General features: G+C 48.2%; 1 protein-coding gene across 4 annotated transcripts in view; it reads right to left on the reverse strand.

Moving 5' to 3' along the window:
* LOC149365830 (uncharacterized) overlaps positions 1–22,803 on the reverse strand; it is a 93,605-nt gene that overhangs the window by 54,558 nt on the left and 16,244 nt on the right. For 2 of the 4 annotated variants that reach the window (XM_089546612.1, XM_089546605.1), the window contains exons 2-3: positions 18,345–18,428; positions 14,626–14,738 (exon numbers count right to left, since the gene is read on the reverse strand). The exons of 1 other annotated variant lie outside the window; for it this stretch is intronic. In XM_089546612.1, coding sequence (XP_089402738.1) covers positions 14,626–14,738; positions 18,345–18,428 — 197 coding nt within the window. The remainder of the gene's footprint in view (positions 1–14,625; positions 14,739–18,344; positions 18,429–22,803) is intronic. One more of the 4 variants, XM_089546613.1, reaches the window with a different exon arrangement.

Genomic DNA, 22,803 nt, shown 5'->3' on the forward strand with positions numbered 1-22,803 from the left:
GACCAGGGCGAATTTTTCTTTAACTACGAAGTTCCTGAGTAACATGTATAGCTTTCCTTTTTGTAGCCGTATGGCTGCGCTTGGGTGGACGTCAATGAGTAATTACTCCCTTATTACAACGCTAGTGTAAGACACCATTGCCACTGCGAACGTTCATGTCTGCAAACATTATTGTATAGGTGGTGGTGGTTTCATTTCGCATATTCCCCCGCGCTGTCAAGTACATAAGGGAGTAATCACTCATTGCTCTCCACCCAATTGCAGCCATACGGCTATAAAAGTAAGCTATTCAGCTTCCACAGAAACTTTTTCGGTAAAGAAAAATCCGTCCTGGTCCGGGGTTCGAACCCGGAGCCACCGCTTCACCGGAGCGGTCACTCTACCAACTAAGCTAACCGGAACGGCAAGCTTATGGAAGGGCGAGAGCGAATTGATCAGTAACTAGCAATGTAGGAGAACTGCCTACGTCTTCGTCTAGAACAGCTGTACAAGGTCGCTCAGTATTGAAGGGAACACAGCAACTCGTGATCTGTCGGCTGCTCTCTCCGCGCATGCCGCCCGTTCCCGCCAGCTCTCGGCGCAGAGTTACGCGAAGCGCGGAGACCACGCGCTCTCGTGTTTCCTTTTATAGTGAGCGACCGTGTACATTTCCCCTGCGCCTGGCATGACATATCTGATACGCGTTTTTCCACGGAACACAAGCGTGCTTGGCCTCTCAAATGAAATCAGTTGCTGGTCAGCGCCTGTGTCCTCGCCGTTTTCTTCCGTGTCTCTTGTTCCTTACGCCGCTTAAAACTCTCTATGAATATGAATTTTTTTTTCTTTTGCACCTGCGGCTGCACCGTCTTTCCTGTACTGCTATGAGGAAAGCGTCGGGTAACGAATTCTCGTCAAGCTTTTGTCATGGGTTCCCTCCGCACCCTGATGCCAGCGTTACGAGCCCATTGTTTTAGGCGGTATACGTATAGAGCTGGAGCTGCTCAGAAGCGGTTGCGTACAATAGGGCTGCGCCTCGACTCTACAGGTGCACGCGTTTGGCTATTCCGGGAGATCGCCGTGCGCCGCTATCATGAGCCAGTGTTGTAATGCGGAAACTCCGACTGATAAGTTTCGGCGTGACACAATTTTGCTGTAACGTCGTAACTCTTCCGCAGCCTGACTGCGCTCAGATGTAGCTCGAGGTACCAACGCCAGTGATAGCACCTTGGAGAACTGAGTCTATCAAATGTAAAAAAAAGCTTGCTAATTATGGGCTCTATGACTGAGGAACGCCGTATTCTGGAATGCTCCTGATTATTTTATACCATAAATGAGGTTCTTTAACGTGCGCTAACATCGCACAGCACACGGGCGCCTTTTGAGTTTCGCTTCTATCGAAATACTGCCGCCTCGGCCGGGATCGAACCCGCGACTTTGGAATCATCAGCCGAACGCCTTTGCTCTTTCTCTTGACCTGATCTGTTCGCCAGCTGTATAATCTTACCTAAGCCAGCCGATATACCTGAACAGAATGTAGTGGGTCTATAGTGTTGTTAAACAACCTTTTACCATGTAACTGAAGTATTTGCCAAAAGTCAGTCGTTGCGCATGTATTAGACTTCCGAACATGCCTGCTGTTTGGAGCCCTGTTATTGGAGCCCTTCCAAAATAGTCAACTTCGGTTATTAGAACATTGCGCCGGCCAGAAAATGGCGACGAGATTTTTTTTATTAAATAACAAATTCTTGTGCACTAATTACATTACTTCTACCAACTTAACTCTGGCATGCGATTTGACATGTCCGCTGCGAAGTGGCACATGAAATCTCGTGAAAGTTCTCTCCGCCGCTTCTGAGCCCGTTTCTTGATTCGATACGTTTCCGTCACCGTTACTAGGCATTCGTGAGAGCGATCAGCCAGTGCTAAGCCTAGCGGCCTATCATGTTCTTTCTGCTATAGTTCTGCAGCCAGTCAGTCATTTTCTTTCTTACGTCACAGATGACCGTCACGTTATTTTTGAACGTTAAAAGTCATGCGGCATCTGGTGGCAGCTAAAGGAACTAGAACAGCTTGTCTCGAATTTCTCGTAATGCCGATGCAGGCGGTGAAGCAACTCACGCGCATTCATAGATGGCGCCACATTCGTTGATGCTTGCCTATGATCACGTATCTAACCAAACGTGTTATCGCAGCCGTTCCACTCGGTTGTGTTCAATGTTACTAGACCAGGTTAGCTTTCAAACTTCCCATTCGAGCCATGCATTGCAGATGGCACATTTTTCTTCTCCGTCGCCAGGTGGCAGTGGCGTCGTATCAGGCTCCAAGTCCCTCGCGTCGTCTGCTCGCGGAGGCGTAGTTTCGCTGCGCATGAGCCTTATTTTCCGCTCCGTTTCATAGAGTAGAAGCTATGAAACTAGACATTTTCGGCGGAAAAATTAACTACGCAGGTGGAGAAAATCGAGCGACACCCAATGCTTATCTCCCTGAGTAATACAGCGAATATGTTGTGCTGGGCTCGCCTATCACACGCGCGTGCTTTGCATGCCGCTTTCTCGAAATGCGGCCAGCAACGAAGCCCACCCGCGATCTCGGTTCTAGCAGCGCGACAGCAGTGGGTTGTGCATTATGTAGAGCTTTGAGTACCTTTAATGTGATTCAAGTTGTTTGCAGCCAGCAATAATATTATTTATTTATTTATTTGTGACGCTGAGTGTGCCGCGCGGCATAAGACGTGGTGTTAGTCACGAAAGGTAAAATAAGTTACAGAAATGCATGAAGCCCGGTTGCGTGTAAATAGTCACATAAGCTTCGGGCGTAAATGTTTTTGTTACCCACACGTTCAAACTAGAGTCATTGTTTGCAGACAGTCCTGCCTCTTGAAGAACTCGAGCGCGCACCAGTGAAGTTCCGGAATAATAAAACAAGCGCAACAATTTTGAAGCATTCAGCGAAATTTCTAGAAATCTTTATAGAAAACTTTTTAGTGATAAATCTGCAAGGTATTTTCTGGTAGATGGGCCGATGCAGATAGTATATCAGACGTATATAAATGATAAAAGCCAGGAGAAAATAACGATGAGAGAGGTTCAGCGGCTCGCAGCTTCCCCCCCCCCCCCCCCACCGTTTTTTTTTTTGTGCGCTCAAGCGTTCACGGGCGATATAGGACTACAGCCGATGGTTGCACATAGTACGCATTTGCCATAAAAGAAATCATGCATAACATGTGGTCCAGACCCCGACAGCATAAGGTTTTTAAAATTCATCCTTTTATTATGCAAAGCCTTGTGCAGTGTGCATGCCTTCACGGCAGTTTTCCTGGCTGCAGCTCTCATAAGCTTTTTCTGCAGATTCTTTACTTCGTTATTCCTTCGGGCAGCTACATTTTTTTTTTTTCGGATTCCTTCTCTGAGCAGTTTCTTTTTGTGAACCCTACAGGAGGTACAAACCTCTTGTGGTGAAAGCACTTCGCGCTTTTTTGAATTCCAGTGGAGAGAATGGCCTTGACTTTCTTGGCAAGCATGAAGCTTGTCAACTTTTTTCAAGAAATCGGACAGGCCATCCGGCGTGGGGACAGGCACATTCAGGAAAGCAGTCGCTCTACGACCGTAAGCGCTTGCTGTCGCCAGCCTGTCACAGCCTACGACTACACATTTTTCAATTGTCAAAGTTTTGTCAGAAAGCCTCAAAGAGAAAAATGCAACCTGCTCGTTGTCACCGCTGTGGAGCACTATCACGCGCCAGCGGAGAGGCAACTGCACGTGTTTCAGTTCATCAATAGCAGGTGGTTTAACGCCCGAAGATTCTGGAAAAAAAAAATGCTCATATCCACCTGGAAATTCTTGTCCTTCAGTGCATTCGACGTAGTGCTCTTCATGCACTTTAGGCGCAAGTTTTTCCCGCCTTTCTCTGCGCCTTTTTTCTGGTGGTGGTGGTGAAAAACTTTAATATGCAAAGAGAGTTTGAGGGTCAAAAAACCCTGCTACATGGTCGGTATCCTTAGTCCGGGACACCGCACGACGAGGCCCCGTCTCGCGCCCGCTTTACTAGAGCCCTTTGAACTCCTGTGTGGAGCAGTTGAGGAGGGCAGTCTGCCATGCCTCTCGGGTAGGGGTGGGGGAAGGTGAGGATTCTGAGTACATGCCCACACCATGTCAAAGATATCGCAGATCTCTACACAGTGCGGGCAGCGCCCATCTGTGTTCGGATCGAAGTGTTTTGCTATGGCAGGACAAAGAAGAGTTCCTGTCTGCAGGCGCCGCAGAGTTCGCTCCTCCGCCTTACTCAGCCCCTTGGCAGGCACTGGGTAGAGACGGTGGCTGTCGCAATAATGAATTAGGATTTCGCGGAACCGCAGAAGCGGTTTATGAGCTTCTGAGCCAGGAGAGCTAGGATGAGGAGCCCGGTGTGTGAGCGCTCGGGCGGCCGCATCAGCGGCCTCATTGCCTCGTAGACCCTGGTGGCCAGGAGCCCAGATCACTTTTGTCCGAGTTGAATCGGCCGGAGCGCGTCTTAGAATTTGGGAGGCAAGAGGGGATATTTCGCCTGCAAGATAATGTTCACAGGCCCGGCGAGAGTCTGTGATAACTGTTCTCGATTTTATTTGGGGCCCGAAAAGATAGCCCATCGACATTCATTCCACGGTGGACTACGGCAGCCGTGAGGAATCCCGTGGGCGACGGCCCTGTGATGTCCACGTAGTAGACGCCCTCTTTATATCCATACTGCCTCTCAAGCGTGCGAACCCGCGCTTGTCGTCTGCCTTCATGTGAAGCCATGTCCATGTTACGAGGGAGCGGAGCGACCAAGAGCATGTGGCGCCACAGCACCGGGATGTTCTCCGTCCCCTCTGGTATGCATGTGTGTTGGATGTGTAAGCGGTTTAGCAGGCGGCGCCCAGGAACCGTCTGCGATAGCCGCGTAATTGGTTCACGAGGTGGGCCTCCCGCAACTCCTGATAGGATTCTGGGTTTTTTGCGCAAAAGACACGACACAAAAGAAACGAGGTAGACAGGACAAGCGATTACTAACAACTCAGGTGTTTATTGACGGAACATTTGCTTAAATACAGCAGCTGCTCTTATCAAACAAGAAGAGAGAAAGAAGAGACTTCGCATACATATATATCAGATCAGCACAGTTGTTAGTAAGCGCTTGTCCTGTCTACCTCGTTTCTTTTGTGTCGTGTCTTTTGCGCAAAAAACCCAGAATGCTTAGGCACCAACTAGCCTGCAAAAACATACTCCTGATAGGAGTTTACCACTCCCAACGCCTTCAGTTCGGCGTTGGAAGTAGCCACCGGGAGGTCCAGTGCTCGCTTTGTTGCCTTCCTGATGATGGCGTCAATGCGCTCGTCTTGTTGTTTGATGGTGCGTAGGTACGGGACGGCGTAGAGGATCCGGCTGGCGGCTTTGATAAATATGACGGGAGATTAGGAAAAGTTCTTGGTACCGCATTTTTCGTGAGGCTCCACTTCCCTCGCGGAATTTCCACGGTTTTGTCCTCAATTACGTGTGTGAACGTTTTCAGCACACCTTGCTCGTGGAAGTGCAGGTCGCACACTCTCAACTTTGCTGAGAGGTCCTTGTCCGCACGTGGAATGGCTCTATTCCACGCAGCCAGAAGTCCTTCGTCGCTCGGAGGTGAAAAGTAATGGCGGCCTGAACTGCTCTTGTCTTTTCGATAGCCACTCGTGCAGCCGGGCACACAGCACGTCGGCATGGTTCCTCTCAACAGCACAGCCCACAAATCATCACACTTGCACCGAACACACACTACACTTTCACAATGTGACGCCGCGGCCACGATGTCGGGAGCTCGGTCTGCTTGGACGGCGGCAACGGCGACTTGTTTTGCCTGGATTCCTGGAGCCTGATACGACTGCAGCGCCACTGACTCGCACGTGCGGTGGCAGTTCCGCGCATCACAACGGAGTTTGAAAACTAACCAGGTTGTGCTGGTGGGAAAACCATAGACATGCGCGCAGTTCTGAATTTCATGCGTGCCGACGACGTTGAAGTCTAAGATCTGTTGGTCAACTGGTTCTCTGAAAATGTTTAAGTGAATCAACCGATTATTCATGAGCACGTTTCGTGGTGCCCTTTTAAATAGCGTTGCTTTCAAGCGTGTGGTAGAATTTGTGCTGACAGTGACGAAGCGATTGCTAAATGTTATTTCCTATATGAAAAACAGAACTTACCCTAAACGGAGCGCACTGCGAATTAATTGAAAAAGAAAATTACTCCCAGCAACTTACTTCAGTGCAAATAAAGCTAAACTTTGGCAGTTCGAGAGCAAGTTCGTAGCTAGAAGGATATTAAAAGCCCATGGACAAATATTGAAATAAAGCCAGCAATTTTTCTCTGTCACTACGTATAAACCAGTCTGCAGTCTTACCTATGGCCAAAGGGTAACAGCGAAATTCAGAAATGACGATGGTTAGAAACTACGTCTCAATCCAGGAAACATAACATTTGTCTATTTGCTGAAAATTCATTGCAGACGCTCAAAACACTATGCTTTCCTCGTTGAGTACACGAAGAGGCGCTGTTAATACTTCTATTAATATTCCACCCTTCATTACCAACAGCAGAACTTCCCGTCTTAAATGAAAATGAAGCAAGCTCTTGCCCACGCCTAAAACGGGTAATTTATCATTTCTTGCGCTTTAAAGAACTATATCGCCATGTGCACTTGCCTTAAATCACATAATTTTCATCCTTATATCGATCCTTGACCTTCTACAGACCACATGGTTTTAGAAAATGACTGCTCTGCAAAAGCGCTCTTAAACGCAGTTCATAACTTTACAGATCATGACCAGCATTGTGTCAAATATACACTATTTTTTAAAGGCGTTTGGCCGTGGGCTCAAACACTTTAATCTGTTATCAAAATACTAAAATCTTCGTTAAAAGCGATTTGGTCATTGAACAGATCGAAGATTATCTTTGCTGTCGGTTCCAGTGCGTCACAACTCGATCAATCAAACTCGAACTTCTCGAACTTTTGCTCTTTCCAGCATTTACTGATGACATCCCTCACAAGTTACTGGCGAACAACTATTTGCAGACATATGTATATTCTACCATAACCTTTTCAGGCATCGCTATCCAATTCTCTTCAGAATTTTTTTCTCCCCCGCTTGTATAGTTTATGCACCCCTCAAGAAACCATATCCAAAAACGCAACGCAAAATTTTCCGTCGTCACAACAAATTTTTTGAAGCAGCTTTGGTCAGTAATTCAAACAGTTTTTTAGTAACAAGCGGACTTGTAGCATTGAGCGATCTCTTGTAGCGACAAAACTCCAAAAACATACTACAAAAAATACTGCAATACTAGAGAAAAATCTGTCGTTACGACAAAGCGATAAACCTTTCTGTCGTATTTCTGGCGCAATTCTCTCGTTTTTTTGCGACTGGGAAAAGAATTTTATTTGCAATGAATAACAGCAAAGGTAAAAGTATTACGGGAATGTACAAATTTTTCAACTAAATTCCATAACGGGTGGAAGTTGTAATATTGGTGCACTCGTATTTGTTTATAATGAATACTCGAGGGACCAGGGCACTTTTATGGTTTACTTGTAAGAGGCACAGCAGGAGATTAGCAGAAAAAAACAAAAAAAACAAAATTACGCGTAACAAAACCTGCGCGCGTGAAAACGGCAGGTTTGAAGGTTTCTTAAACCAACATACAATCAGTCAGAAGTGCATAAAAAGCTAGTACAGTGGGAGGTCCCGAAGTTTAACTGTACAGTATAATTATTGTTTAATTCGTGCACTAGTTGACATAAAAATGCACCTTGTGTGTGTGACATATGAAGCGTAAATTTGGATGAAACAAAAAAAAAATATCTGCTAAGTGTCATTGCACACTGCCAGAAAAAGCTTTGAATTCTGAAGGTATACAATTTTTTTTACAAAGCGCGTGAAAAGGGTAAAATTAATCATACACATGGTCATGGTTCTTTAAAAATCACTAACCGAGTGAAACAGCTAGGCAGCAAATAACAATACAGAGAGCTCAAACGTGACGACAGTAAATGGGAAGCGGAAGCCATTGCAATTCTTTATGTCCCGTCAGTGAATGCGCCCTTGCAGCAGAAAACAAATAGCTAGACATATTAGTAACAACATGGTCGTCGGTGGAATGATCACATCTCGGATGAAGGACGAGCAAAAGCGAGTTATTATTACTGTGCATTTCTTTTTTTTTTTACTCGAAAATCGCACACCAAAAGCACGTGGAATTTTTTATGCATGTTTTCTTCTCTCTCTGGGGTAATGAGATGGACAATGGTATACGTGTGTCACGGCGTGGAATTCAGTTACGCCAGCTGGATGATTTGTAGTTGAATTTTTTTTTCTCGGGTCGCATTCGCTTCGGTTTCAAAAAGCAGAACGACGGCTGTGACGTCACAGACCATATGAGGTCACGTGAGGAATGCAAAAATTGCAATAAAATCGCTGCTGGTTCATTTTTTTTTTTATAAACTGAAGGCACAGCGCACTGTCACAAAGTTCGTGCATGCCTTGCGTTTCTTTTTCCATTGCGGCCGGGGTGGCCACGGCGCCGGTTGTTCGCAAGCATTTCGCGGCGCGGACATTCACCACATGGTGTGGGCCTGCCCCTCCAACCCTGCTATCCCCCCTCACCCCAACCCAACCCGGGAGGACTGGGAGGCGACCCTGCTCGGCTGCTCTGACCTGCAGGCCCAACGGGCCTTGGTCGCGCGAGCCCGGGCGGCGGCCGACGCCACTGGGGTCCCGAACTAGGGACCTCCACCTAGTACTTGTAAGGGCTGGCCCCCTCTGGGTCAGCTCATGCAATACCTCCAGTAGTGCATGTGTAAATAAATGTTTTCCAACACCACCGGCGCGGCGATACCTTACTGCAATACATTTTTTTTACCATTACAACTCTTGGGCGGGCTTACGTAAGAGTTGCTGTGAATTAAAATGAAGGCAGTGACCATACTGCAGTTTCTGTATGGCTCACGTAACCCGAGAGCGTCTTATGTCACATCTGTCGTTTGGCTGTTGAAGCCGCAACCAAAAAAATTGGCAGTGGTTTAGCTCTGGTTAAACCTGGAGGATTGCGAAAGCAACGAGGGGAGAGAGAGAGAGAGAGGCGATGGAGAGTGCGCGGCAGCGGCGGCGGCCCCCTGCTACTGCGCATGCGCAACTGGCGATACCGCGCAGCGATGGCGGCGGCTGACCGCTGTTCGCCGTGTGACGTCACTGCTCCTCGCGCATGCGCAGTATGGCTAGTATGGCCTTTCCTCGGCTCCGCGAAATGGCACGGTGACTCGCGTAGTGTTGCTTCCGCAACAAAACATCGCCTACGGAAAAAACTCAATTATTCATTATCTACCATTTGTTGGCGCCATCCACATGGTCGTTTGTTTCCTAATGTCCTGCGCATCATTCTCAGTAAAAAGAACGAGAAAAGTTAGGCGCCTCCACTCATTTGCCCCTTTGCATCACGGCGTCCACGATTGCTAACGCGACGTTAATTTTTTTTTTCGAAGCATTTAGCGCAGTTTTTCCCCTCTTGAGTCATACAGGCTACGTCTGGAATTCCCGCTGGGGCAAATGGCAGCACCATCGCATGCCTAGAGCACAAACTACTTCTACAAAACAAGAAATAAATCCGAACGTTACAGCGTTCTACGGCAGACAACTGAATGTTGCAACTTTTCTTTTCTGGCGCGGAGGATTTTTTTTTTTTTACTTAAGAATGCTGTGGCTTCATTTTTCGTGCCGAAGCACTACTTCACGAAGTCAAACCGGCTCACCCATTTTGTGTGAAGCTTGACCTTGAAGGTGACCTTACCAAACCTTAACTGAAATCGCTGGCCATAGCTCTACGCTATCGCCACAGCCGATCACGTCTCGTGTTAAACTGCAATACACACTAGCGCTGTGCATTGCACGGGTTCGTCTTCATGAACTAATACTACTAACTAATATCGTCGCGAAACGTGCCGATGACCCTGCAAAGCAAAACCATGAGCCAACAATGCTAAACGCATACATGCTTTCGCAAGTCTACTCGGTTTAAATACATTAAAACCCTACCACTTGTTCTGCAAAAGGGCCAGCGACGATAAAAGATGTATCGAAACGGGCAAAAGTGCGTTTAGTAGATTAATCAGGCCCCGGTTCTGTTTTTGCATAACGTTCCGAAAATAGAGTCGTGAGCAGAAGGAAAGAGAACATTGAACATTGTATTGTTTTCCCCTTGGTCTATAATATTCAAAAGTTATTGTCAAATGCAGTGCAAGAATAACCAAAATATTCGGTGTTTTGTGCGAAAAGTGTTCCCTCTCCTATTACTCACGACTGCACACCAAAACACTGTGGTCCGCATCCCTTTGTACTCTCATTCAAACTCTTCGCGTGTCTAAATTATTTTAAAGCATTCAGAATCATGGGTTAAAGTCGGGGAAATGTGGCAAATTAATCTATGAACCGGCTTTATTATTTAGCGGCCAAGTCGTTTCGCGTATGCTGACAACTGCGTTTGTAAATTCGTGGCTGCAATATTTAAGAGAAGCTGCAGCGCAAGGCATTGTGCGCAAAACTACAAACGACGTGTTAGAATTTGAAACCGGCGTCGTTCTAATCTTGTCTATTGCACACAGCCAGTGGAAGAAAAAAAACGCGTCTGACTGAACCCCGAAAGCATGCAGATACTACTGAATAAAAGGGAAGTTTATTCAACAGTGCAAACAAACAAAACATTGGAAACACACTCATGACTGAAGGCAAAACAAATGTATACAAAGTGGGTGGCCACCCAGAAACACCATGACCTTATTTTAACACACTGTACATATCACAAATTACAGCCTATAGTGCATAGAACGAACACTGGACAAAGAAGAATCAGCCTCCCGTAGCAACGACGCACGGGGGGGGGGGGGGGGGGGGGGGGGGGGGGGGCAAGGATCTTTCTCAGGGTGATTGGCCCTTTCAAAATTATACACCACCATCCTCGAACAAACCAGCATAGTCGGTAAAGAGAGGGGGGGGTGGGGGGGGGGTCGGCCCGGCTAATACCGCAGCGCCGGCTAACCAGCCGACCTTCGTGCACGACAAAGAAGCGTGTGTGCCACCGTCGCAGATACCGCGCCTCCCCATCCGCTGCAAGCCTTTCAGACAGGTATTGCCAGATGAGGAGACGCAGGCTCTGAAATGCCCCACACAGCGCTGAGCCATTCCCGACAAATTCTGCACGTTTTACTGTTACTCTTCTAGAAAAGTAATACGGGGCTACACGTTTTTCAGGCGAGCACACAGACATGACAGAGCGGGCGCCAGTCCTGTCATGTCTGTGTGGGTCGTCGGAAAAAAAAAAAGGAATGCGTCACCAACTGGCCCCGCGTCGTGTTTTGCTAATCTGTCTTGATGGCAGGGAACATTGGCCTCGGGATGTTGCAGCTCGTTTTCACAACGCTCAACAAGAGCAGGAATTGCAAGACCCATGCGCACTACATACAGGGTACACTGTCTTTCTGTGCCTGTGGGCGGCCAGTGGCTGTATTGTTTTATGCGAAGCATATTAACGTAGGTTTCGGGCCTTCGCGCGACGCCCGCCGGTGGCCACCATTGACCCTGAAGTGGGGTCACGTGGCATGACGTCACGTGATGACGTCACCCCTGCTGCAGATGGGGCCTCATATCGCGCCGTCGGTCGCCTCCCGGCGGTGGCCACCATTGACCTTGCCTTGACCTTCAAGTAGGTCACATGACATGACGTCACGTGATGACGTCACACCGGCTGCAGATGGGGCCTCATATCGCGCCGTCGGACGTCGCCCGGCGGAGGCCTCCACGCTTCGGTTCGCGCCGTCGCGCGCGACGCGGCGCCACCATCGCTGCTTCACGTGATATGTGACGTCACATGCTTCGCATCCACTGGGCTTAACCTTGATAAGCCTCCAATTTTTTTAGTTGCACGCAGAGTAATTGTCTCTCTGATAACTAACCTGAATAACGTTTTCCACAAAATTGACATTTGTTTACATGCGTAATCAACTGTTCATTGCTGTCTGAAGTTGCAGGTGCTGTCGAGGTACAATGTGCGCAGATCTGGACGCGACTATAATTTATGAATTCTTTTGAAGTTTTTGAGCCATTTATGCTTTTGTTGTGAGATCGCCGGATCAGAACACGTACGCAAATATTTTCAGATTTTTGTCTACAGTCCAGTACAATTCGTGTGTGAAAGGGTTAACGGTGATCTGGGATGTATACAGAAACGAACAGAACGCATGCGACAGCTGGCGGACAGCGATGGGACGAGCAAGGGCTCCAGGATCGGAGTGGAGACTATAAAGCCTTACACGTTACTGGACTTGACATTAATTCGTAAGCTAGTTGGTGCTTCATAACCAGCCGTCAACACTTGCCGAGCACGCTCCGCTGACGCTTCTACTCCCCTAACTGAAAGAATGCTTTTCGCGGCTTTGCGTCGCCCCAGCGTTCAGCTCAGTGCTGCCTGTTGATATTTAAATCCACGACTTTCACGATTTTCAATCCACGATGATTTCCTCCGTACCAGTTAATATCATTAAATAGATTCATCATGCTTTCCAGAGAGCAGAGCAAAAAGAATTATTGAAATCGGAGCATGCAGACGAAAGTTGTTCCGCTCTGAAAATTCGAAATGAAAAGCTCAGACGAAAACGCATTCCACTCGCCCGTTTCACTCACCCAGTACCGAGAATGGGCGCTACCAATTAGAACCGCGTCTAGCGCACACGCAGCGGAAGCGTGCATCGCCGGATCAGAACACGTACGCAAATATTTTCAGATTTTTTTCTACAGTCCAGTACAATTCGTGTGTGAAAGGGTGACAGCCGCGCATTTTGACGGCGTCTGCCCCCCGTGTACGCGACGCCGTAGTCAAGGCAGGGGTGACTAACAACAAAGGAAGCTCCCCGAAATTCCTTTTTTAGTCGGACTGGAAGGCTGTCGGCAGTAGCTCCCCCCCCCCCAAACTCGACTCCCGTCTCCTGTCCGGCCTTTCTCTTCACAATTTCGGGCAAGGTGTGTCGACTGGCTTTTTTTTTCGCTGCCGTCTTGGTACGGTCACGGCCGGTTTCGACGCGCGTGCTTTCTGATTTGAGCCAACGTTTTTCGAACAGCGTTGGCCGCCACGAAGGTTTGAAGCGGAATGGAAAGTGTCGCCCCTAGTTTTATTCTTGTTAGCTTTCGTTCGCTTTCCTTGCTTCTTTCCAATTTTTGCGGCATGCGAAAAGCTTTCAGTACTCAGAGACATAATATTTTGGATCCAGTTCGCAAGTATAAAGGAAAAATATGCAAACTGGACGCCCAACCAATGAGAAAGGCAGCGCCCTATCTGGATGCCACCTCATTTCCGCTGCCGCAAATGGCCGCCGCGTTGCGACACCATCGGCTCGAAACAAGCATTTCTAGCGAAGATTAAAATATCAATTATTATGATTTCGGTGATCTCATTGCGCGTTCAGGACTCACAATGTCCCTTACTCTGCATACAAAGAATAAAGACCCCATGCTTTATCTACGTCGCAGGGCACCTTTAACAGTGTAGCACCTTCAAGCCTACGCGTACACGAAGGTACAGCCGTAAGCTTTATGAAAGGAAACGCGCGTGCGCGTGGAAAATAACCTCGAACCCTACTTGTGGCGATACACTGCGGTCGCCTTCAGAAACAAAGTGGAAAGGGATTGGATTGGATTTGGGGCTTATCCCTTTGTAACGGGCGGACATTACACGAACGTCCTAGCCAACTTTGTGACGCTACGGCGAAGTCTATCCCGCCGTGTCGTCACCACCACCTAACGCTTCAGTCCACTCTAATTCTCAGTTGCCAGAAGCAGGCAAGGCAGCAGAATCCTTTCCACCTCGTCGCGAAGAGTAGCCGCCTCGCATCGACGCAAGTAGGGTTGAAGACTCTCTGCCACGGGCTCGCGCGTTCCCTTTCATAAAGCTCGCGACTGTACCACGTGAAGGAGCGAAGGTGCGCTCTGCGCAGCATTTTCTTGGTTACTGCAGACGCCAGAAAAAAGGTGGGCTTTTGCGACGACCACAGTACTGTGTTTCAGGACAGAGGTGCGCAGTACTTGCAAATCGAGCATTCGAACTCTGCATTCCCGTGGCAGAATTGAAGAGCTGCCGCGATTATCCGTGACGCAGTAAGATCTAGGAATAAGGGACTCACAAGAATGATACCACAGGAGGATGTGTTCAACACAATTTAAGCAAAGCCAAGTGTCCGTCATACTACTTGCTGCGCTGCTAGTCAAAAAAAGGTGAATGCATCAGAGCTTCCAGAGCTTGATCACTACTCCTTCATTGGTATGCCGCATGTTGCAGTCTTTTCGCAAAGAAAATAGTGAAAATTTATAGCAGCGGGAAGAAAACTACTACGACGACGAAGAAAGAGGACATTGTTTGTCCTGTCAATTCTGCGTTTCTTTGTCATACTCTCTTGTCCTGCCGTTTCTGCGTTTCTCGGGCCAACTATACCAAGCACAAGATTTTAATCACTTGCAGTGAGCACTGCAGTGGAATCGCATTCAGCCGTATGACGCGGGTCAACCGGGCATAGCTCGCACAGAGCGCTCGTAGCAGGCGTGTGTCTGGTACTCACTGGGCATCAGCGACTGCCGGACCCGTCGTACCCTTGGCACCAAAGCGGGCGCCCAGTCCTGCCGGGGTCAGAATCTTCCTGACGCGCCTCGCGGCCCACGAAGACATCGGGACCTGCGGCATCGTCGCCCGTCACAAGCGTCAGCACGACGGGCACTTTGAACCCGGACACACTCGGGCAGCACTGCGCGAACTGGACACCTGCAGCTGCGCAGTGTAGGCGCACTTTCGAAAATCTTCGAGCAGACTCCTCCCCCAACTCGTTCTGCAGTAGCAGCAGTTATGCATGTCGAAGAACTGTCGCGAGGGTGACGGCGATGCGGTATGCGCAGCACAGCCGGGGTGACAACAACAGTTTATCGGAATCAGTTTGTTTGGTAGTCAGGGGAGGGAGCGGCAGGGGGGGGGGGGGGGGGGATACGTGGAATATAAGAAGAATGGGAAGGAGGAGGGATGCAGGGGGGGGGGGGGGGAACGCTCTCTCTCCCTCTCGCCACAGCCATTCGGGCGTGCGGGCGGCTCGGCTGCGTCCTGCTTCCGTTCAGGGGACAGGCTGTTGTCTGGAGGCAGCAGGCGCGGGCGCGCTCGCCGCCGAAGCCCCTACCGTGGCGGAGGCGGTCTCGTTCGGCGTAACGCCGACGCTATGGGGCCGGCGCGGCCCCGTTACGCCGGGGTCATTCTCCGCACACGATCTCGCTTCCTTTCCGTGCTCGGTGCAGCTGCCGGTGTAGTTGGGCGCCATGCAAAAAGCTGCGCTCGCTCTAAACGTGTATGCATCTAACACACGCAAAGTTTCGAATCTAGGCTGCACGGTGTTCCTTTACTCTTTCCGTCAGCGCAGAACAGAAAAAAAAAGAAATATATAAAAACGCAAGCACACACAAAACAAGAAGGAACCAGCTGCACAGGTCACAACTCGAGGTTCGGTTCAACGGTGTAGTTTAAACCGCGCGCCGTTTCGAGCGGTAGATTGCTTCGTTCGTCTTTTTTATTATTACGTAGAGCCGCTGTTCATCTCATGGACAGTTCTGTTTGATTGCCTTTCTGTTTGCGTTTGCAGGACCGTTGTTTGCCGCACTGGAGGGGAATGACCGCGTTGTGTGGTTCGTTGTATATAATGAGTCTCTGCTTGTTGCTGCGCAATAAGTGAACTATGCGCGGACCGTCTACATACATTCCGTGCACAGCTAAGCGGCACTGATTAATGAAGTGAAAATAGTAACAGCCTTGAAATAATTGATGACACGTTCTCTGTTTCCTTTTCACAATAGCGCGCACTGAACTTTGGCGACGAGGTTGCTGGGATGAAAAGCAAACATAACAGCGGGGCGATCCACTCATCCGAGTCTGTCACGCCTCTTCCCATTGTTCTGCCGATAGGCGTCATATCATGCGTGCCCGGACGCAGACAAACAATGACGAAATGTGAACACCGTGTCACAGCGTTATTTGCATAGGCGCCCGACGGACGCGTATCGTGCGGATGCGTGTTTCTGGGTCTCGTAGAGGAGGTATAGCGTTGGCCGCGAAGACGAGCTGGTACGTGAATGAGGCAAGTCGTACCCGATAAAGATCTACGTTCCGTGCCTCGCCTGTCGATTCGATAAGGCGCAGGTCTGAAGACATTTCATTTTCTGTTATTTTTCGCTTCCTGGGCCCGAGCTCGTTCATGTTTTCTTCGCGTGCTACTCACTCTGCAGTGACAGTTAAGGTAGTAGTAGTAGTGGTTTTTATTTGCATTGAATATGGAAGGCAAAAGAATTTTTGCTTCCCTGGCATCTGCTATCGCTGCTGGAAGCACCTGAGCTGGGGCAGCGGAAATAAAGGATAGCAGGCAGTGTGTAGAAGTGAAAAGAAAGAGGGGAGGCGATAGTAGAAATGACAGGGGGAGTCAGTTGAGGTTCTCGGATTCATATTTGCCGAGCGCAAGTTTAGAAACAAGAGGCAGTTTGCAGCTGATGACGTCACAGGTGAAAGGATGCTGGCCTTCTTTCGGCGCTGCAAGAAGTGTTATGGTTATCAGTGCGAACAGTACTTCGAAACGAGCGAGTAATGGTAAGAGGGTACGGCTAAAGGTGTTGGTAATAATAGCGGTTTTCGCAGAATCGTTAACTATGCAGGTGACCTGGGCTCGGAAGAATAACGACTGTCATCGCTGCGCCAAAGGCGTTCGCCTGTTTCAACGTGCGTAACATTCTTCAAGCTTCCGCTCTCTCTGGGAAACTGCTGTGGCAACAAGCAACCGCTATCACGCGGCTTGACTCATAAGTTGCTTTGAGTTAAGTCGCAGCATTCCTTACAAATATGTGATTGAGCAACTTGAAGGGTGACGAAAGTCGCGCGCGCGCAGACGAGTCGTCGACAAAATAGTGCAGGTCACCTGCAGGTCATTGTCCCGCCTGATTCCAGTGAACACTGATCGCGCTCAGTTTCGCGGAGAAGGCGCACCTGCAGAGCGTGCGTCCGCTCGGAAGTTGAAACGGGGCCAGAATTGGCTTTTCTACGAGGCTTCCAAAGGAGGGGAGTTTGGTACGCATTGTAGAGTGGCCAGCTGTGCATAATGCATTATCCCAGCTGTCTTCGTCGCCTTCCGGGAATATCAGGGTTATGGCTCTTACCCCAGCTTTTTTTTTTTTTTTGCTAACTGGGGGGGGGGGGGGGGATATTTTTCGAGCTCAAACACTAGTGCAAATCGAGGTATTCAGAAAAAAAAAATGCCATGGTTCTGCTGTCGTTTTTTTTTTTCTGGTCATTTTTTGCAGCGTGAGGCAGTTTACTGTCAGTTCGCTTTTAGTTATTCCAGAAACAAGGCAGAAATTGTGGGTTCGACTAAAATATTGTTTACCTATTAAGATTTTGTTTCCCCTAATCTATTACAAATCTTTCGTCGCGTGCGTTACCAATCTACAGAACACTACCGCGTCTGACCAAGAGCGACCTGCGTTTATTTGTACAGCGCGAAGACATTGAGCATCGGAGCAGACCAAACATTTCAAACGGTCAAGATCCTAGTATCAGTGTGTCTTTATCGTGGGTAGCGCTTAGTACCGTGATTCCGATAAGACCTCTGATATGTAGCCATGTTTTGGCCTCTCGCTTCTAAATCTCCCTTTTCGAACTTATCCTCAAACTCATCCTCCTCATGAAAACTGAGCGTTAAAAGGGGTTTAAGATCCCCAGATGACCAAAGGCATCCCTCTGCGATAAGCACAATATGTCTGGAAATTTTTCTTCGGCGTCTTCAGCTTTATAAACTGAAAAACCAACTTAGTCTAGAAAGCTCATCTTCAGGGAGGAGTCAGGTTAAACCCGATTCTTTTGTTTAATATATGTTTTGGGGCTAAGAATAGGGTGAAATGGGGTCTAACTAGAAAACGATGGTGACATGTTTCCTTCTGCGCTGTTTGCAGGGTCCAACCCATTTTTAAAATTAACAAAAACACTTACCCTTGCATTTGGCGCATAACTGCTTAATTAAGTCGCTTGTGTATCAAAGAACATAACGAGAACTAAACCACTTAGGAAGGTGCTGTTAATTTATTTTTGGGTTCCCAAATATGGAAACTCCCAGAACACTTTCGTCCCACTGCAGCCGTGCCGTTCCTACTTGGTCTCGCAGTCGTTAACATTAACGCTGCAAGCTGTCCCGACCGAAAAAAACAACTCTAAAGTGTCGCGAGCACTACTCGAAATAGCAACGCGATCCTTTATGCGACTCACCGGCTTCGAAGACCGGGCCTCCGTTTCGACGACTGTAGAAGTGACATCGGTTGCCGAACTGCCGTCTTCGTAATCGTCTACCTGCTGACGAAAAATACATATAAAGAGAAACAAAAAAAGCTTCCTCCTTTGAACTGAGCGCAAGACGAGACAAAGAAGTCGCGAGTACAACGACCCCTTTCCAAGGCACGGACATCCGCATTTGGGTCAACGCCGGATGCTGTGTTTTTATGAGCGCGTAGTAGCTGTACAGCATATGCACGGAGCCCCTCTTACCCTTACTTTCGGTGACGGCTTTGAAGCTAAGAAGATTAAGTTAATTCACACAGTGGGATACCTTCCACCCATGCCCTGTTCACGTTTCCGCGGGTTTGGGTTATTTCGCCACTGATTAAAGCTAACAGTATGTGCCGTCGAGTTGGCTAAGAAACTTGCTCACACAGTCAGAATGCACCTGCGAAATGGAAGCGGAACTGCAGTAGCCACGGATGTCGTTAAAAAAATTTCGAGGACACTTTGGCAACGAAAGTGTTGAGAGGCGAAAGCCGAGGACACTGTTCCGTGACAACTTCCGGTGGATGTGACGTCACACCGTTCCCGTGGCTATATCGATACCAAAATTATACATATTTCGGAGATGAGTGTTAATTACGCTTCAATACACATTTTTTCATCTAATTTGACACAAATCCGTCGTTTTTCCACCATTATGTGATAATTTTCACTATGCAGTGACCACTTCCGGTGGATGTGACGTCACACTGTTCCCGTGGCTATATCGACGTCCGCGCTATTTCGACGCAATTTCGACATTTCTGCCTATAATTAATTAACTAATTAATCTAGTCATCAAACTTGGCTTCTAGGCTTTATTCCTCCTCTATCTGAAACAACCATGGTTTTCTATCTTTTTTAGTTCCCGAGTTAAACGTGTGTAGTTACTGAGTTAAACGCGTGTGATACGTTTTTTGAACGGACGACGGTATGAGCCATTAAAGGCTTTCGCCTTAACAGGTATAGCTGAAGTGGTTGGTATACTGGCTTCCAAAACTCATGATTACTAGTGCGTTAAAAGTAAGCGGTGCATGAAATAGGCTAAAAAGACAGAAACAATACTAGAACCTGATACAGTCCTGTGAAACGCTTTAGAGCAAACAGACAGACCACGCCAAATACGACACGCACAAAAAAGCGCTTATGTGCGTGCGTTCTTTATAATGGTGTGTCTGTTTACGTGAAAGCGCTTCACAAGATCGATATTCACCAACTCGCCCAAAAAGAAGCTTTAACGAACGTGATACAAAGACAGGACAATCACTAGCATTTGTCGTGCGTCTGTACGTCGATTCGTCGTCCTTTTCATACGCTGGTCATCATAACTTTTGGAACCACGTAAAGTCGATGCTTGGATTCGCGCCAGGCAGCCAGGCAGGTGAAAGACCGTTCTCTGAACTTTTCTGCACTGTCTTCTAATCCTTTCGTGGGTGCATCCCATCGCGTGCTAAGTTCGATGCGCTCCCACGTGTCTTCAAATATCTCATGCTGCCTGCAACGACAACATGATTACTGCATTAGAGGCGCTTCATGTTGACCGATGTACTTATGTCGCATCGACGTTGGCCCGTGTACTTCTAAGAAATTCGCGTTGCTCACTGAGATACCCTAAAGCGCTCAAATTAATTTCTTCCGAAAACGTTACCTACGCCGTTAGCTAGCCGTTTGGCATTTTAAGGCGAAAGCCTTTAATGTCTCATCGTTGTCCGACAGAAGGTTGTCAGCATAGGTGTCACGCTTTTCGGTTGGTCGAAATGGTTATGACGTCAGAGTGCGCGGATTCGCACTAATGAGGTCACGAATGCCTGACGCCCCCTTTTGGAGCAGACGACAACTAATAAAAAATATTTGTCGTCCGCTCCGACAGGAGGCGTAAGGCGTCCGTGGGTGACCACATTACATACCTGATTACTGCGAACAGAGCCATGGATACAACCGAACTCATCGAAGCAGAGAGGGAGTCGTGCTAAAGAAGCAGTCAAAGTCAGCAGTCAAAGTGTGCAGTTGTAATGTGTAGTCAAATAAAGCACTAGTAGAGCACAAACAGTCTCGCAGTCAATGCCAAACAGTGCGCCAGGGAAGGCTTTCGCCTTGCAGCACTTTAGAGAGCCAAAGTGCCCCCTGAATTTTGTGTTGCCATTCCTCTTCGTATTGCTTCAAGTGAGTTATACTAATCTCGTCAGTCTTGAGAGTGAGTTTCTAGGCTGGCCTTAGGTTGCTCTTTAACCAGCAGAGCTTTGAAGAGTTCTCCATGTATTTTTGTTCTATCTTTTTTTATGTTTTTGTGCTATGGTTATGCTAACTTTCGCGTAGTGTTACGGATTCCTGCATAATGTTCTTCATTGCAGTTAATTATTTTTACTCTGCTTCTTTGTTATTTAACGGAACTTGCTTTGTGAGATTTATTTTTACTGATGCGATTAATTGCGACATTTATTTTTGCTGATGCGATTAATTCCATTATCATTGCGAAACTCGAATCGAATGCCGGCAAAAGCGTTTTTTTTAGAAATGTAACATTTGTCTTCCCGCCAGTCGATTCAAAATCGTGATGTGAGGGCCGGAGAGGACTCCGTGATCACCGTTTCAAAATGAATGGGTGAGTAGCTCAGCCTCAGGGATCCGAGTTTACAAGTTTGACGCCATTTCGTTTTGCTTGCGAACACGACCGGTGGCGAGCATGGTGAAACCTGCATTTCATTGTTGGGACCTTTTCCAGCTTAAAAAGCTCCGTTTTCATTGAGCGTTATCGCCTCTTTGCCGTTAAGAACGCGGTATGGCATCGATGCAGACCAACCTTATTTTCTCCTCAATGTCCCTTTAAAACCTTCCTGCATGTTCGCCTGCTTCAGGTTCCGCGACCTCGCACGACTCCTGTCAGAGAGGGAATGGCGAAATGGCGGGCGGCAACCTGCCAACCGAGCTACGAACGAACTAGTATAATACCTCAGATATAATTAATATAATTAATATTAATATGCCTCCTCGCATATAACGATAATTCTTGTGTTAACCTCGGATATTACGAATCTAATAAGTATGACACCTCGGATGTAACGATATTTCGTGTGTTAACCTCGGATATGAGGAATCTAAGTATGCCACCTCGGAAATGACAAACTTTAGTGTGTTAAACCTCGCACGCATGAGCTTTCGCGTGTTAAGCTCGGATATGACGAATCTAAGAGTATGCCACCTCGGATATAACGAACTTTAATGTCTGGACCTCGGGTGTAAGGAACTTAGTGTGTTGACCTCGGATCTAACGAACGTTTGGCTGCTAACGAATTCAAACGACCCGCCGAGGATCGCCCAAGAGTTTCTGCTTTCGGCAGGGCCGATCAATCTTCCTCGCGCGCGCTTCCTCCGTTTTCTTGGTGGCAGCAGGGAGGAAAATGGTAGCAGCTGCTTTGCGGACACCCGCGACGCACTCTCGACAGAGAGACAGCCGTGCTCCACTTTTTTTCTTCGCGTAGTGTGGTGGCGCTGGCAGGCAGCTGTTATTTACGTTTTTTTTATTTTTTTGGCCAGCAACAGGTTTCAAGGGAACAATGTTTGCCTTCTTCAGCCAACTGTTGCAACCAGAAGTGTGGTCACGGGAAAGATCGAAAAAGCCGAAGTGTGGGGATCGGAGGTCCGTCCTACCCTACGCTATCGGGGACAAAACTAAACGGACGCTGCGCGAGCCGACGAAACTTGGTGTTCGAGGCGCGCGGCCTGCAACTGAAAGGGCTGTTGGGAATAAACAGCTGTATTCCACGGGATCCTTGAGAAAGCTCGTTCCTCGCCGTATGGCTGCGTACTTGGAGTTTATTACGTGCACTACAATGTATGCGCCCGAGGAAGCAGGAACAGGCGCTAAAGAAGGGGGTAAAATGAACTGAACTAGGAACTTGCTGCCACGCATGCTGATCTTTTCCATGCGTCATGAGCGCACTTGGCAGACTGCAGGCCGCACCACCCACACGTGCTGGAGTGAATGACCTAAGTTCTTCCGGTTTTCGTCTTCAAAACGTCGGCCAGCTTGCATGAACCCTGGCTGACGCAGCGACTCTTCTAGCCGACGAAGGAGTGGGTGAGGGAGAGGGAACAAACTCAACTGAAAGAAGTACGTCCGAGTTGAGTGAGAGGCGGTTCGAGGAGGAGGAGAAAAGAAATTGGCAGTGGCTTAGCTCAGCTATGCCAGGATATTTCAGTGCACGTTAAAGATCCCCAGGTGGTCGAAATTTCCGGAGCCCTTCACTACGGCGTTCCTAATAGCGTGAGTCGCTTTGGGACGTTAAACCCCAATAAACAAACATAGCGAGAGGTGCGCAGTATCTCTCTCGGTCGGAGGTGAGCGGCGTCGGCGCGCGGCGCCGGCAGCTGTGTCGTCACTCGGTGGTGGTGGTGAAAACTTTTAATT

Source organism: Amblyomma mixtum, chromosome 1, assembly GCF_055824585.1.
Source record: "Amblyomma mixtum isolate Tamu chromosome 1, ASM5582458v1, whole genome shotgun sequence".
In the NCBI taxonomy this organism is placed as follows: domain Eukaryota; kingdom Metazoa; phylum Arthropoda; class Arachnida; order Ixodida; family Ixodidae; genus Amblyomma; species Amblyomma mixtum.